The sequence below is a fragment of the Emys orbicularis genome, chromosome 1 (genome assembly GCF_028017835.1).
Source record: "Emys orbicularis isolate rEmyOrb1 chromosome 1, rEmyOrb1.hap1, whole genome shotgun sequence".
NCBI lineage: Eukaryota > Metazoa > Chordata > Testudines > Emydidae > Emys > Emys orbicularis.
Window position 1 is genome coordinate 363,947,888 of NC_088683.1, and position 15,434 is coordinate 363,963,321.

Below are 15,434 nucleotides of genomic sequence, written 5' to 3' on the forward strand. Positions count from 1 at the left end.
TGAGTCGATGGGTTGGAAGCAGCCACAACCCGGATCCTTTGCTGCATTGCCAGTGGCGTTAGCTCTCTCCACCGAGCTGGACAGGCTGGCTGCATACGTGACGGTGTCAGGGCCCCCACGGCAAAGCCTTCGAGTGCACAGGTACTGCTTGGGTACCACGACATACGGTCCCTGCTGGACTTTCTAGCCCAAGAACGATGCACAGGAGACGTTCCAGAGATTTTATTTTGGTCTCTTTATTCCAGGCCCCGCTCCCCCACCGAGCTCTTGCAGAGGTGACTGAACATGTTAGAAGGATACACACTGCATTGCGGTGCAGGCTACAGCCTACCAAACCCTCCCAGAGCTGGGATAGAACCCAGGAGTCCTGGTTCCCAGCCCCTCCCCCACTCCAATCCACTAGGCCCCAGTCTCTGCCCAGAACTGGGAACAGAACCCAAAAGTCCCAGCTCTCAGTTTCCTCCCCTGCTCTAACCACTACCCCAAAACTCTTCTCCCAGAACCAAGGAACAAGCCCAAGAGTCCTGACTCCCGACCCTCCCTCCCCTCCTTAGCCACCCCTCCCCTTTAGCTCCCTGGCGCTCCACGGGGTGGTGATAGTTTCAAACCAGCTACGTGGCTGCAGCAGTAACATGTGCCGCCCTCATGGGGGAAGACGGGTTCTAGGATTGCCAAAGAATAGATCTCTACGGAACTAGGAGAACATGCTATTAGTGAGACCTCACGTGCAACAGTTTCCACAGCAGCGCCAGGATGGACCGTCCCAGGCCACCCACCCGTGTGCACCCGCAGCTCCAACAGGGCGAGAGGAAAGGTTCTAGCTAACTAGCGGGCGTTGCGTGCCGAGGGCTCTTCAGATGGCTTTGGCCATGATGAGCAGGCTCATGAAGAAGACCATAATAAAGAAGATCCACATGAAGATGCGATCCATGACCTTGGCCACTTTCTTCCACTCACCGCTCCGTTTCTGAGCCGCCTTTTGGTCCCGGAAGCAGTTGGCAATGTACTCGACGTTCCTCATCAGGCTGTTGTGGTGGCAAAGGCACGGGCTCTTCACACAGACTTGGTGCTGCTGCCCCTCCCGGCCGCACTCTAGGTTCGTATGTGTCCCGGTCTCTTTCCAGTCCTGCTGGCCAGAGGGACTGCTGAATTTCTGCGGCAGCAACTCCTGCTGCGGAGACTTCTCCCGGTACGTCGCGTCCGAGTCCTCCTCCGTTGTCTGGGCTTTCTGCTCCTCCTTGGTGGCCCTGCCGCTCACCACCTGGACCGTGGGCAGGTGGCCCAGTTGTCGTTTGGGACTTTTGCAGCTCTCCCCCACCTCGTAGACAAAGAATAGCCGGGCCATGTACTGCAGGATGAACTTCTTGGCCCACTTGGGCACGGGCTTGGCTCCTGGGCCGCAGTGGTGAATGTTCATGATGAATATGGTCAGCGCGGTGGAGGCCGTGATCATGGTCATGGTGGCGATGTAATACTTCCCTAGAAGACAAGAAGAAGGGACCCGCGGTGACTGACCCAGGAAGTGGGGGACTCGTGGCTGCAGGCCCAGCCACTGCTGCTCACCTAGGGGAATGGGACGTGGGGACCTTCAACACCAAAACACAAGCCCCTACCACATAAGCTAAAGAACAACTTCTCTAGCTATGAAGAAGAAGCAGGTTGTTATAGTCCCAGGAACGGCCTCTGTCCTCCAGAGGAGTCCCTTCCACCAGCAGCAGACAAGAGGCTGGTGTAGGACCCTCTAGGCCATCGGAGAACCCCTTGCACAGGGATGGTCCTTCAGCAGCTGGGAACATCAGCTTTAGATCCAGACTCTGGTGTCCAGTGTGGTGCAAAGCAACCACGCTGCACCTCAGGATCTGGCCTGCAGCCTTCAGACTTGGCTTGATTTTTTTTTTTTTTTTAAAAGGTGTTCCTGAAATCTACAGAATACAGCCAAGCTTTAGCCACGATCTCCCATATGCAGCCCACCTAAACCAACCCCTACTGAAGCCAGCCCAACAGGGCCGGTGAAAGGAAGTTTCGCGCCCCAGGCGAAACTTCCACCTTGCACTCCCCCCCCAGCCCTGCGGCAGCTCCCCGCCCCCCCCTCCGCCCTGAGGCCCCGCCCCGTAGCAGCTCCCCCCTGCCCTTAGGCACCCCCGCCCCACGGCAGCTCCCCCTCCCGGGGAGCCGTGTGGCACCTCCCCACCCCAGCTCACCTCTGCTCCGCCCCGCAGCAGCTCCCCCCTGCCCTTAGGCACCCCCCGCCCCACGGCAGCTCCCCCTCCCGGGGAGCCGTGCGGCACCTCCCCACCCCAGCTCACCTGTGCTCCGCCTCCTCCCCAGCACGCCGCCCCCACTCTAATTCTCCTCCCAGGCTTGCGGTGCCAAACAGCTGATTGGCGCTGCAAGCCTGGGAGGCGGGAGAAGTGGAGCGGCGACCGCGCGCTCGGAGAGGAACGCTGTAAAAAAAATTGGGGGCACCACTTTTTGGCAGCCCCAAATCTTGGCGCCCTAGGCAACCGCCTAGTTCGCCTTAATGGTAGCACCAGCCCTGCAGCCCAACTTAACGGGGGCTGCCTATCTGTCTCAAACACCAACCTCTCCTTAAATCTGCAGTTGTCTAGGTCATCCCAATTCAGGATGCACATGCCAGCAGCAAGAGTTTAGAACCTTAAACCCATATCAAACATTTTGGAGATCAAGATTTAAAAAAAACAAAACAAAAAAAAATCAGATAGAAAAGTCACTGCAGAATTTGTAAGGTCACAAGCATTTCAAAAGGGTAATTTCAGCCTGAACTGCAATAACCTTAACAAAAGCTTTGTGCAAAAAATAAATAGCAGCGCCCAAAACATCAGACCATCTTGAAAAATGCTATTTTAGATTTTAAAAATTGTCCACTTTCAAGTAGGCTCAAACATATGAGCCTCAAACTTGGGTTGAGTCTTTGATCTCAATGAGATCTATCAAACTAGCTAAGTTTGAAGCTTCTAATTTCATTTGGTTTTAATGTAGGCATTCTGAGCACAAGATTTCTAAATGAAACACAGGGGTGAAAAGGGGACCACCCCCTCTCCACTTGCTCAAATAAAACCCTGAAAAAAACAACCCTGAACAGATTTGGCTCACACGTTCAAAACAAAAAATGTATCTTTGGGGGTGAGACCAAGCATGGAAAAGTTACTCTGGAAAGGTACATGTTTGGTTAGATTCATAGACTCCAAGGCCAGAAGGGACCATTGAGATGATCCAATCTGATCTGCTGAACACAGGCCAGAGACCTCACTCAATTTCTGTATCTAGCCCGTAACTTGATTGAGCTACAGCCCATCTGCTAGAGAGACGTCTAGTCTGATCTTTAAGACGGCAAGTGAAGGAGAGTGCCCCAGGTCCCTAGGTAAGGCAAGAAAGGGGAGTTAGAACGGAAGCTGGGATTCCACCATGGCTTCAGCGTGCCGCTTGCAGACAGTTATAGCGAAGAGGCTGAGGACCGGAATGGCCCTAGAGCTGATCCTTGCATCTTGGGGCTGAAGCACATGAATGGTGACTTGGTTTAAAGTGTACCTGTTCTGCGTCGCATGCTGCACCTGCAGAGTGGACAGAGGGCTTCCACGGTTGCCCATCCAGCTGCAGGCAGAGGCAGATACTCACCGATCAGCGGCACGTTCTCGGAGGGCGGCATGCTCTCTGCCACCAGCAGCTGGAAGACGGTGAGCGCCAGAAGGACCGTCACCCCCAAGGAGACCTTCTCCCCGGAGTCGGCTGGGAGGTAGAAGCCCAGCGGGGCCAGGAAGGAGATCATGATACAGGGCAGGAGCAGGTTGAAGATGTAGAAGGAGGCGCGTCGCTTGAGGAGCAGCGTGTAGGTGATATCAGGGTAGGGCTCCGAGCAGCAGCCGTAGATGATGACGTTCCTCTTGGCTGGCATGCCCAGCACCTCCCACTCCACGTTGTCCACGAAGTCCGTCAGGTCGCCCGTGTCCAGCCCGTTCAGGAGGTCGATCTGGTTGCCGTTGTAGGTCCACGAGCCGAAGGTCAGTCGGCACTGCTGCCCGTCGAAGGGGAAATAGGAGACGTCCACCTTGCAGGAGCTCTTGGTGATGGCAGGGGAGTCCCACATCACCTGCCCGTCGTAGCGGATCACCACGTTGGTCTCCATGGATCCCGTGAACTGGTCGTCGGCGCTGGAGGGACAGGGAACATAGATCGGGGGGGGGCGGAGAAGGAGTCCTTACATACATGAGACAAGACTGCACGGCCCTGGCTAACCTAACCCCTCCCCCGCTCTGCTGGGCTTGTTCCTGTAGGGCTGCTCACGAATACGAAACGTAGCTCGCTGGGTTGGTCTGGTAGGGTCCCTCGTGAGCACTCAGTGGCCAACACAAGTGTGTTTTCATAGGGTCGCTTGGTCACTCGCTGGCTTGGTGTTAGAGGGTCACTCAGGAGCAGGGGCCTGCGGGCCTTGATTTTGTTTTTAAACAAATGAGTCATGAAACTTTTGCTCTGAGGAGCCCCTCCCCCCAATAAACATCACCTGGACTCTGCAAACAGATACAAGAAAAAGCCAGGTCCAGTTCTGGGCTTCCCAGTCAGCGGTGCCCAGTCTTTAAACAGCCACACGCCTGCCTTCTGACAGCTTCCCTCCTGTCCTCCCACTCCGGGGCTAAAGCTCAGCCTGGGACGCCATGCACTGCGCTCAGCTGCTCTGATCAGCAGGCGAGGGCTTTACCTGCCTGTGTGCGCGGCCGCTCAGCCATACCCAGGCACTGCCGGGCCTCAGCGAGCCGATCCCTCTTGCCTGGCTGCTCCCAGCACCGCACTGGGGAAGGTGCAGGATGAGAGCAAAGCAGATGAGGCCAGCGAGCAGCAGAACGTGCCAGGAAGGTCTTTGCCCGCTACATCTGCGCAACCTTTGAGGGGGCCACGGCCCAAGGCAAAGGCTGTTATGCTCACCGTGCCACGGGGGTGCCCGTAACAAGGGGTGCAATTACACGGTCTCCGCACGGCCCCAGGATGCCTACGCTCTGCAGCCTGTTAACCTGCGCACGGGAGCCCCTCTTCCGGATAGAACCTGTGAGCCTGTCGCCCTCTAGGGGCTGCAGCCTGTAAAAAGGCACTTCAGTAACCTCCCCTCCAGCTAACAGAGAGCCACCGCTGGCTCAGGGGGCAGGGGCCTGTGCTTATGGAGCTGGAGGGTCCCTGGTTCTATCCCCCCGCCAGGCCGCAGGAGCCGTCTCCAGAAGCGGTGCAGTTCAATACCATGCTGACCTACTTGTTATACAGGACTATGTCAGGTCTCCATACGTAACTACTAGGTATGCGGATGGTGTCAATCCCATCGTAATCGTCCTTATCCCAGGTCAGGTAGGCGTCCACCCACACCTGCCGGATCCACAGATAGGCAGTCAGGACCTGGTTCCTCTCGTCCTGGAACAAGGAGAGATGGGGAGAGGTGTGTGTGAAATGCAGCCACCTCTGGGGAGGGAGGAAAAAGATGGAAGCTGAGTAACAGCAGAAGGTTTGACACTAACACCCAGTGTATAGGGCAGTGCATTTGCCATACGCTTAACAGCATGAAGCCACCCTCACAAGGGACTCGGACCCTGGCCTTGCCAATGGTGACGCGTGAGAATGCCAGGGAAATCCATGAGACTGTGCAGGATTGGGGCTTGGAGTCAGACTATGTTCGAAAAACCTACAACATCAGGGGATCACAGGTCAGTTCCTCTTTGGGCTGGATGGGACCCTGATGCCATTGCAGCCACGTTACTAATTCCTGTTAGCCCTCACTTTGGGGTTAGGACACTGTTGCTGGGCTAGTGGTGAGGGTCTTTGCATCCCTGTGTTGGAGCAGAACCAACAGCTAGATCCTGGGCCAAGGGATGCACTTGGAGGCTAGCTACAAAACACCCAGTGACTATTCGGAAGAACCTTCTCAGCCCCCATCTGGATTGTTTGTCCTGCAACCCTCAGAGCGAGGGCTCCGTCTCCTAGCGGGAGATATGTCTCGCGTGGGTAAGGAATGACCTGCATTTCCCAGACGTACCATGTCGATGATCTGGGACAGGGTGATCTGCAGGGTCACGTTCAGCGCCCGGTCCGTGTCCTCCACCGGTCGCAGAGCGTTGGAGTAGTTGGCAAACAAGTCATGGAGCAGCTTGTAGGCAAATTTTCCCTGAGCCCCCGAGCAGCCTAAATCAATAGATAAAAAAAAAAAAAAAAAAAGACACGGCAAAGCTGGAGGGGAAAGGGGAAGCAAAGGGCAGCGGGGCTGCGTAGAACCCACGCAAACCCCTGAGCTAACTGCACAGCTGAGAACACGCAGAGCTACTGCCAACGAGGGTATATCTGTGGGGCAGAGCAGTGATCACTGTGAGCCTAAGAGCATTGCTGGGCGTGAGGCAAGGGGATCGCGGGTAACCGGTCGTGAGTTTCAGCTGGCCTGACCAGTTCAGTGCCCCCCAACTCGCTTATAGCCATCTGTATACAACAGGCGTCGTGTAAGGGGTCATTGGAAAACCAACATCGCACTGGTCATTACTAGTCCGGCGTGGTCTACGTACGGTGAACACCCAGAGGACTGTACAACTGTGAAGGAAATAAGGGACTATGATGTATTTGAACTAGACAAGTCTGGGGAGAGGGGAAACAGGGTTTTCCAGACAAAGGAAAAGCTGATGGCTCCCTCCAGGTGCAATCACAGACCATTGGCAATCACAAGCGAGGCCAGTCGTTGGCATAACAGAGGCTGCAGGGACAGATGAGTTTGCATTGTAGAAAGCACCAGCAGGGAAGAAACTGCCCTGGAATCTTCTCCATCAGATGCCCTGGCACCGTTCCTCACGGCAAGGGCAAGGAACTTTGAGACGGGAACATTTCAGAAGTTCATGGGACTACACAAGAGGGGCACAGAACCCCGAGGGATCTTTCACCTAAGATGACAAAGGAACTGAGCACTTTGGACTTCATTGAAGATCCTGACCAAGGAGTGGCCCAGCCACCTCACTGGAAGCTGTGGTAGCTTCTTAACAAAACTACAGTCTGGCTTCGAGGTAAGTCTTAGTCACTAGCAAGTGTAGTGATTATTAACTCCAGTCAAAGCAATGAGCCACCGGGCTTTTGTCTTTTTGAAGGATCCAGGAGAAGGCTGGACATTTCAGGGCAGACGGTCTAGGGGAGAATCAGGCCTGGGAGGGTGTTGGGGCCACACGGCTAGTAGTAACCAAGGCTGGTGGAGACCAGAGTGTGGCTGGGTGGACAAGAAGGCTGCTGCAGTCCGAGTTGCTGAATCAGGACTGTTCATCACACAGTGCGTGCTTGTCTCCTGGCAGAGAGCGGCCAGATGGGGCGTTACAGCAGCAGAGCACGCTAAGGTACTCAGGGTCACAGGGCAGGCGGTGACACGGCCTCTCACTGGTCTGGATTGCAGCCCACAACATCACAATCCCTGAGACTAGAGGAGAGAAAGGGTGTACCAACACCGCAGAAAGCAGAACGGAGTGATCTGGTCAATGACCATCGTGTCGATCTAGCTTCTATCCATAGGCGCTAACTCCATGGGTGCGCCGGGGCTGGAGCACCCACAGAAAAAAATTCTGGGTGCTTAGCACCCACTGGCAGCCCCGCCGATCAGCTCCTCCCCCTCCCTCCCTGCCTGCTGCGATCAGCTGTTCAGCAGCAAGCAGGAGGCACTGGGGGAGAAGGGGGAGGAGCAGGGGCAGGAAGAGGCGGGGTGGGGAGTGGAGTGGGGGTGGGCCCTGGGGCGGAGCAGGGGTCGACCATCCCCAAGGAAATGGGGAAGTTGGCACCTTCGCCTCTATCCCTAGTAAAATAATGGAAATCTTACCAAGAGGAGAAATCACTAACTGGCCAGAAGAGAACAGGCCCGGGAGCAAAAAAAAAAAAAAACACTGAGGATTAATCTTGCCAGACACATAAATGCTTCAGAGAAAATGACTGGATTTAAGGAGCATGGTAGAGATCATGAGCAATATTCCTCGGCTGGCATAGCGTGGTTGAAGTCCTTGGAGCTGCAGGTACCTACCCCAGCTCAATGTACCTGAGTTACAGCAAAGCGCTCGACACAAAGTACTTTCAAAAGCCAAATTCGTTTCCATGTATTTTTTAAACAGACAAGAACGCCGTCAGGCGCACCAAAAACGGGCTAAGGGACCCTAGATGCTACATGGCAATGTACCATGTTGTGGGGAGGTCTGGCACCAGGACTGGCTCTACGTTTGATTTTATTTAATGAGCTGTATGCTAAAGACCGACACCAATCCTGGTAAGTTGGTAGGAGTTGCCAGCAGCAGCGAGGACAGAGAAGTGAAACAGGAATATCTGAAAGCAGGGCAGAAAATAGGAGGTTCAGCTCGAAGAACCGCAGCTCGCAGGCACACCCCACAATCGAATGGCACCAGTTGGGAGGCAGGAGGTCGGAGCGACCCCCAGGGGAAAGAGTTTCTGCTGTTGCATCATGTGACCCTTCCACACTGTCTGTTGTTCTCAGGCTCCTGGCCTTGCTTGGTTAAAGTCCAGGAGCCGCATTATGAAACACCGGTGAACCCAGGTATTCACAGCCCTGGACTGGGGGCACACCTGCCAGTGTGAATACAGAGCCCAGACCAGCCAACCCAAAGGAACTGCCGGGCCCTAATGTGTTGTGCATGGGAACAGGATCATTTATCTAATGAAATCATGGCTCAGCTCTGCCTATCCTGTCCTCAACACATTGATCTGAGAGCCCCAACACCCCTGTGAGACAGGGAAGTTCTAGGATTCCCCTTTTACAGATGGGAAACTGAGGCACAGAGCAAGGCCAAGTGACTCACCCAGGGTCACACAGGAAGTCTGTGTCAGAGCAGGGAATGGAGCCCGGCTCTCCCAAGTCCTGGGCCGCCTGGAGGCGAAAGGCTGCAAACCCCATCACCTCCCTCACTGGGAGGTGGAGCAGGGCAGTTTACCCAGCCTCAAGCCCATGTGGCAACCCCCTTCTCCACTTCGCTGACTCAGAGCTGCTAGGGCCTTGGGGGAGGCAGCCATTTGGATCCCTGACCGGGGGGGAGGGGGGAAAATCATGCTCCCCCAACAGAAGAACTAGATCCCCTCTCCTGGGCAGGCGAGGCCGTTTCAACAGAAGAGGGACACACCAGGTTCACAGCAGTGACCTGGGAATGCCGGGGCCAGTGACCACGAATGGCCCATGGCATTCGGACCCAGCAAGGCAGCCTGGAGCAGAAGCAGGCCAGGCTCAGGAGAAGCGAGCCCAGCTCCCTAGGGCTCTGATTCCTACAGCACAGAGGTGACAAAGAGCTGCTCCGGTAACGAGGGAGAAGTGCAGCCTCCCAGCAAGCAGGGCCCCAGCCCTGCATGCCGGGAGTGAGAGGGGATCGCTGGCCCAACCACCCGCTCTGCGGGCACCTTCCCGGCTTTCAGGCAGCCACGGCCCGCAGAACCTTGCTGCTGCCCTGCGCCTCCCACCGGACACGTGGGGGAGACCAGAGCCAGCGCCGCGTGCTGACCAGCTGCTCTAACCAGCTTGCAGGGCTGAGGCCAGGTAGGGCTCTTGGACCGTTCTGCTTAGACCTAATCCCAACTTTCATTCCAGGGCAAGGCCGGCTCCGCTGCCGAAGGCCCACGGCTGGTCCCGGGAGCTCGGTTGCTTATCCCCTCTGATAAGCTTCTGTACAGCGCTTCTCACCTGTAGATCCCAATGCCCTCTGCAAAGGCAGGCAAAGCTCACTAGCCCCCTAGGTAAGAGATACAGAGGCCTCCCTTTCCCATCGCTAGCAGCCCAACAGGGCACCCAGCTGACTCTGAATGGCAGTACGGCTGCCACTTTGAAACAGACATGCACCCAATACATTACCTTCCAAGTGTAAGCAGAGTCAGGATGAGCTCTACCCTGACATCTGGTGGGGAATTATGGCGAGTGTGGAAAAGAACTCCAGGGGCGGATCTTGTTTGCATAGGCACACCCACACGCCTAGCATGAGCCCACAGCAACCGAAAGTGGTTACTTTGGCTGGTGTGGGATCCCCAGTTTCTCTGTTATTGGGGCAGGAAGAATAAAGTTTTGTTACCCTGATTCTGTGAATCAAGGCCAGTGGAACTGTTGTATGACAGAAGGACTGAGTGAGTCCTTCACCATTACCTAAGTAGCATTTGCTTGTCAAGGGGCATGGGTTACAAAACCCAGTGAATTGAGAGAGGTTGGGGGCAGGTATTGGTACCTGGTGGTGTGGGTCCCTTTTGTGGGTCTGAAACACCAATTGCATCTTCTCCTCTCTCCACTGTTGAATGTCAGAGCTAACTTTGATTCCCTTAGGAGTCTAGTTACAGGCTGCTGAGCTGAGTTTACTTTGGGTCACTAGTGCACCAGCACTGGGGCTCCCCTACTATGAGCTGAAATCACTAAGAGCTGAAATCACAAAAGAGCTAAAGTTACTAAGAGCTGAGATCACTGAGGCTGTGTTAACTAGTGGGGGAGCCTGAAGCTCTATTGCTAAGCGGCTGGCGGAGCAGTTCGCGGGGACGGCTGGAGGAGCAGCTAGCCGAGTGGAGCCTCGCGGGGACGGTTGGAGCAGAGCTGAGCGGCTCACAGGTCGGTGAGCAGAGCAGCTGGCAGAGCGGAGCCTTGCGGGGACGGTTGGAGCGGCCCAAGGGACGGTTGAAGTGGAGCGGAGCCGAGGGGCTCACAGGTCGGTGAGCGGAGCAGCTGGCAGAGCAGAGCAGTTCGTGGGACGGCAGGAGCGGCTCACGGGACAGCAGGTGGAGTGGAGCGGCTCCTGGTGAAGGCTGCGGCGGAACCCCACGGAGAGGTGGCCGGTTGGTCTCGGATCACGTAAGGTGCCCCTTAACACCCTGCGCACCCCACCCCCCCGAACTCTGGGGCTGCACTGACCAGGGACAGAGACTTTGGAGGGGCTATTGGACTTTTGGGACTTTGGTGATTCTTGGGTTGCTGGACCCAAGAGACTTTGGGGTTGTTGGACTTTTGGGACTTTGGTGATTCTTGGGTTGCTGGTTTCAAGAACCAACGGGAAAGGACACGGCCCAATTTGCTGGGGTGGGTCTTCGCTCATGGTTTGGTCTATGAACTCTAGTTGTGGTGTTTTCCCAATTTAATGCTATGTCGTTTACCTCATGTTATTAAACATTTTCTGCTACACCGAGGCTCTGTGCTTGCGAGAGGGGGAAGTATTGCCTCTTCGAGGCGCCCAGGGGTGTGTGTAGGATTTTCCCAGGTCACTGGGTGGGGGCTCGAGCTGGTTCTGTGTCACGCTGTTGGGAAGGGACCCCTATGTACTGAACCCGGCCCTTGCTGCTATCAACTTGGCCTGGCAGAAGGGTTACACAAGTAAACCCAGTGATTCCAGAAACAATCCCGAGAGCACTGTAGCCTTCGTTTTCTACGTGGATTTTAGAACAGAAAACCAGTCTCCCTACAGTCCTTGGCAGTGGCCACCTGGACATACAGATTGGCAGCTATTTCGGGGGTTGATCAGACGGTTTTTGGTGCAGTCCTAGCTGCGCCTCTCAGACGGAGCAGATGAATGCACATTTCCAAGCTGCCTTCAGCTTGGGCATTAATTTTGGACTTCTCATTATTCATAGAATATCAGGGCTGGAAGGGACCTCAGGAGGTCATCTAGTCCCACCCCCTGCTCAAAGCAGGACCAATCCCAGACAGATTTTTACCCCCATTCCCTAAATGGCCCCCTCAAGGATTGAACTCACAACCCCGGGTTTAGCAGGCCAATGCTCAAACCACTGAGCTATCCCTCCCTCCCGGCACCATTCTCAAGCTCTGTATTTGTCCCATTGGTTAAATAGACTCCAAAGATTAAATCCCAAGACCCAGCAAGCATTAAATGCCCCCCATGCAAAACATTGCTTCTGCGCACTAAGCATCAGTCTAACAACTGAAGAACATGTACCCACTTCTCCCCTGCCCCTTCTCCTTCCATTTAGTTCCCTCCCATCCCCAACTAAGCCCACCTAGAAAAGTGAGGAAACTAAATGCTGTTTGCTGCCATCGCATTGTTCCCTCTGCTTATGGGTCTACCCCCTCCCAACCCTCCATCTGACTGGTTTATTTAGATTCTTAGTTCTCTGGGGCAGGGCCTGGCTCCTACTCCGTACAGAGCCTAGCACACTGGGGCCCCATTCTCGGCTGGTCCCTAGGCACAACCGTCATAAACATGACTAACAATTTGCAGCTCTACTCCACTGCTGCATGACATGAGCTCTTTATTCCTGTCAAGAGCACTGGACCCTACCGCGGCAGAGTGGGGCGATGCAGACGGTGCTGGGCGGCTGAGACGTCAGCGTGGCTTCCCACACGCATCGTCCCCTTTCCATTGGGATTAATCCCATGTCCCGAGGACACATTTACTGCAGAGATGAGGCTGGGACGGGCTATTCCTTTGCTTTCCATTTTGAGAAGAAACGGTCTCTCAACCCAGCAGAGATGCAGCCTCGTTTAACAAAGACACTGTTGGGTCTTTTTCGGTTTATGCAAAAATATGAAGAAACCACACAGCCGGGTCCCCAGTAACCATGTTTGCTAATGCCCCCACACACACACACACACACACACCTGGCCCAGAAATAGCAGAAGGTCCCTAAAAGTCAGGGGCCCCCCCACCGGTGCCTGAACCCTGGCCCCTTCTCCCCAAGGCCCCGCCCCCTGCTTGCTCCTCTCCTCCCTAAGGCCCCACCATCTCACCAGCTCTTCCCCCCCCCCCCAGGACCCCAGCCCCTGCTTGTTCCTCTCGGCCCCCCCATCCCCATCGCTCAAAGATAGGAGACCATGGCCCCCCTGTTCTAGCGCCCCGGTCTGGCCTCATTACCCACAGAGCACTGCTCTGCCTGGTTTCTGGTGGCCTCTAAGCTATAGAGCACAGTGAGCACCACATTGAGAAGGCTCACCCTCTATTTAAAAGGATACCATATTTCTACACATTTCAGAAACATCTTACGTGAAGTGCCACATACAGGAGGTTGTGGGGGTGAACCCTCTGGCCCAGTGCTCAGGAGATCTGAGTTGAGTTCCCAGTTCTGCCACAGACTGAGCGTGAGACCTTGGGTAAGTCTTTGGATCTCCGCGCTCCCCACCTACACCATGGGAATAGCCACACTCCCTCTCCCCCACCCCTTTGATTGGAAGCACTGCCAGGCAGGGGCCGTGTCTAAGTCTGTGCACGTGCAGCACCGAGCACAATGCGGCCCTGATCTCAGTCAAGGCTCCTGCAAGGCAAACCCACTGAGAGGACAGCACGGCGGCCAGCAATCCACTACGAGCAGGCGCCTCCCCGGGACACAGTTAGTGACAACCGCAAACCGGCACATTCCCAAGGCAACAAGATTTGCTCTTCAGACTGTGCGTGTCCCGTGCCCCTCCCACAAGGGGGTGAGTCTCCTCTGGCAGGCAGAGGCAGAGGGACACTGGCAGAAGCATTGCGCGAACCCCATCGTCAGTGGCATGGGGGGATTTTAAAGAAGGGAGCAACCCCTCCCCCTTCAGCATATGGCTGGCCAAGAAGAGATCTTAGTGGGGGTGACACTGCACGCAAAGGAGCCCGATCCCAGCTAAGTCAATGGGAGGGAAGCTGAATGACAGTGCCCAGGGCAAGGTGGGAGGGTCTCACCCCAATTCTGAGGTCAGGCACAATTCGGTGCCTCATCCTTCTGCCTCTTGGCTTCAGCTCCTGCATGGAGGATGCTGTGCGGGGCTCTGGCCTTGCTTGTGTTTGAAAGTTTAATGACCAGGATCCCATTTCGCTGGCAGGCGCGACTATTGACATCTCGCAAGGTTCGCTTACAGATCAAGACGCACCCGTTCCAGTTACGAACGAGGCACCTTTCCAAAATGCAGGTGCTTTTCACACAGCTGATTGAATTGCAATTTAGCTGATTGCAATGGCGGGCTTGCAGAGGTAAGAGTCCTAAGGCATCCATTCAACAGAATACAGAGCCCAGAACAGCCAACCGAACACAGCATGAATACATAGCCCAGTACTGCCAGGCCTGACCGCATTGTGCATGGGACCAATGCATTAGGGCATGCATTTAATTAGATCATTTATCTAACGAAATCATGGCTCAGCCCCGCCTGCCCTGTCATCTCTTAACTGTTCTCGACACATTGGTCTGAGAGCCCGACCCCCCTGTGAGGCAGGGAAGTTCTAGGATTCCCTTTTACAGATGGGAAACTGAGGCAGAGAGCAAGGCCAAGTGACTCGCCATGGTCACACAAGGAAGTCTGTGGCAGACCAGGGAATTAAGCCAGGGTCTCCCAAGTCCTGGGCCGCCTGGAGGCGAAAGGCTGCAAACCCCATCACCTCCCTCACGGTCCATGTTCTTATCCTGCCCAGCAGCATGGGAAGGGAGCTGGCGTAGGGCAGTTTACCCCGACTCAAGCCCATTTGAGGGGCTGCAGTTCCTGGCAAAACCAAGAACGTAAAACTCACCAAATACTACACTGAGATGGTACATTGAATAAAACCAACCTCCTCCGGGAACGTGCAGCGCGTGGTTTGCTCAGAGGAGCGTAAGCTAGCTGTCGTTAGGATAGGGAGACACCCCAAGATACAGTTCCGAAACAGGTTGCAAGTTGCATGGACATTATTTACTTACGGAGCAGATGCCTCAGACTAGCCTCCCGGCCACCGAGCAGCTGCACTGTGCCAGCTTCCCAGCTGCTACTATTAAATGCTTGCAAGCAGGACAGAGCCAACCGCTGGGCAGCAAAAGCTGGATTGCCTAAAATGAGGGTGTTCTTCTCGGAGCGTTTACGAACAAACAAGCAAGCTTCCGGATTCTCACCTGGCGACACAAAGATCCCCAGGAAGCCCAGAGAGAGGAGGCAGGAATTCAGATCCATCCTTGCGTTCCCGCTGCTATCCAAAGCGTGCCTTGGAGAAGAACCCTTGGAACACTGGAGCACACAGGTGCAGGGCTCAGGGTGACATGTCAGACACTGGCTTCATTCGGGACACTGCAGGGAAAACCCGATCTGCCAAATTGTATCCCAAACGGGAACAAGGGAGCAGCTCGGCTGCTCGAGCCGTGAATGCAGAATCCTTGCATGTGCTGGCAGCCGGCTGCAAGCTCGGGGGGGGGGGGTCTGGCTGTAATGCCATCCTCTCTCCTCTTCAAGAATCACTGAGGTATTCTCATCGCCTGGTGGGGGGTTTGTACAAAGAGCTGTGGTTAGTTCACCTAATGGGTGACGTCAACGCAGGAGGAAGCTCATTGCCTCTTGATGGAGATTTAGGGAAACCAAGATGTGCAGAGGAGCACAAGGTTTGGACAGACACATCCCTTAGGGATGAATTTATAAAGAGGGAACTCTAGCCTAATAGAGAGGATAGGAAAGAAGCTGGTAAAATCCAGGTGAAGAACACACACGAAAGAGTTCCAGTTAACTATAACAGCGGAAGTGA

At 55.1% G+C, this 15,434-nt stretch overlaps 1 protein-coding gene across 1 annotated transcript; it reads right to left on the reverse strand.

Annotated features, from left to right (window-relative positions):
* Nucleotides 1–853: 853 nt before the first annotated feature.
* On the reverse strand, nt 854–14,872 carry CHRNA10 (cholinergic receptor nicotinic alpha 10 subunit). Its single transcript, XM_065422681.1, has 5 exons — nt 14,815–14,872; nt 6,032–6,177; nt 5,258–5,412; nt 3,637–4,169; nt 854–1,479 (listed from the first exon to the last, which is right to left on the reverse strand). The coding sequence occupies exons 1-5, from the start codon at nt 14,870–14,872 to the stop codon at nt 854–856; spliced, it is 1,518 nt and encodes a 505-aa protein (XP_065278753.1).
* Between the last annotated feature and the right edge of the window lie 562 nt (nt 14,873–15,434).

Excerpts from the sequence above, each read along its gene's own strand:
- CHRNA10 (XM_065422681.1), bottom strand. The coding sequence starts at position 14,872 with ATGGATCTGAATTCCTGCCTCCTCTCTCTGGGCTTCCTGGGGATCTTT. Across the intron at positions 5,413-6,031 it reads TGTCCCAGATCATCGACATG|GACGAGAGGAACCAGGTCCT; the intron begins GTACGTCTGGGA and ends TCCTTGTTCCAG. Across the intron at positions 1,480-3,636 it reads CGAGAACGTGCCGCTGATCG|GGAAGTATTACATCGCCACC; the intron begins GTGAGTATCTGC and ends CTTGTCTTCTAG.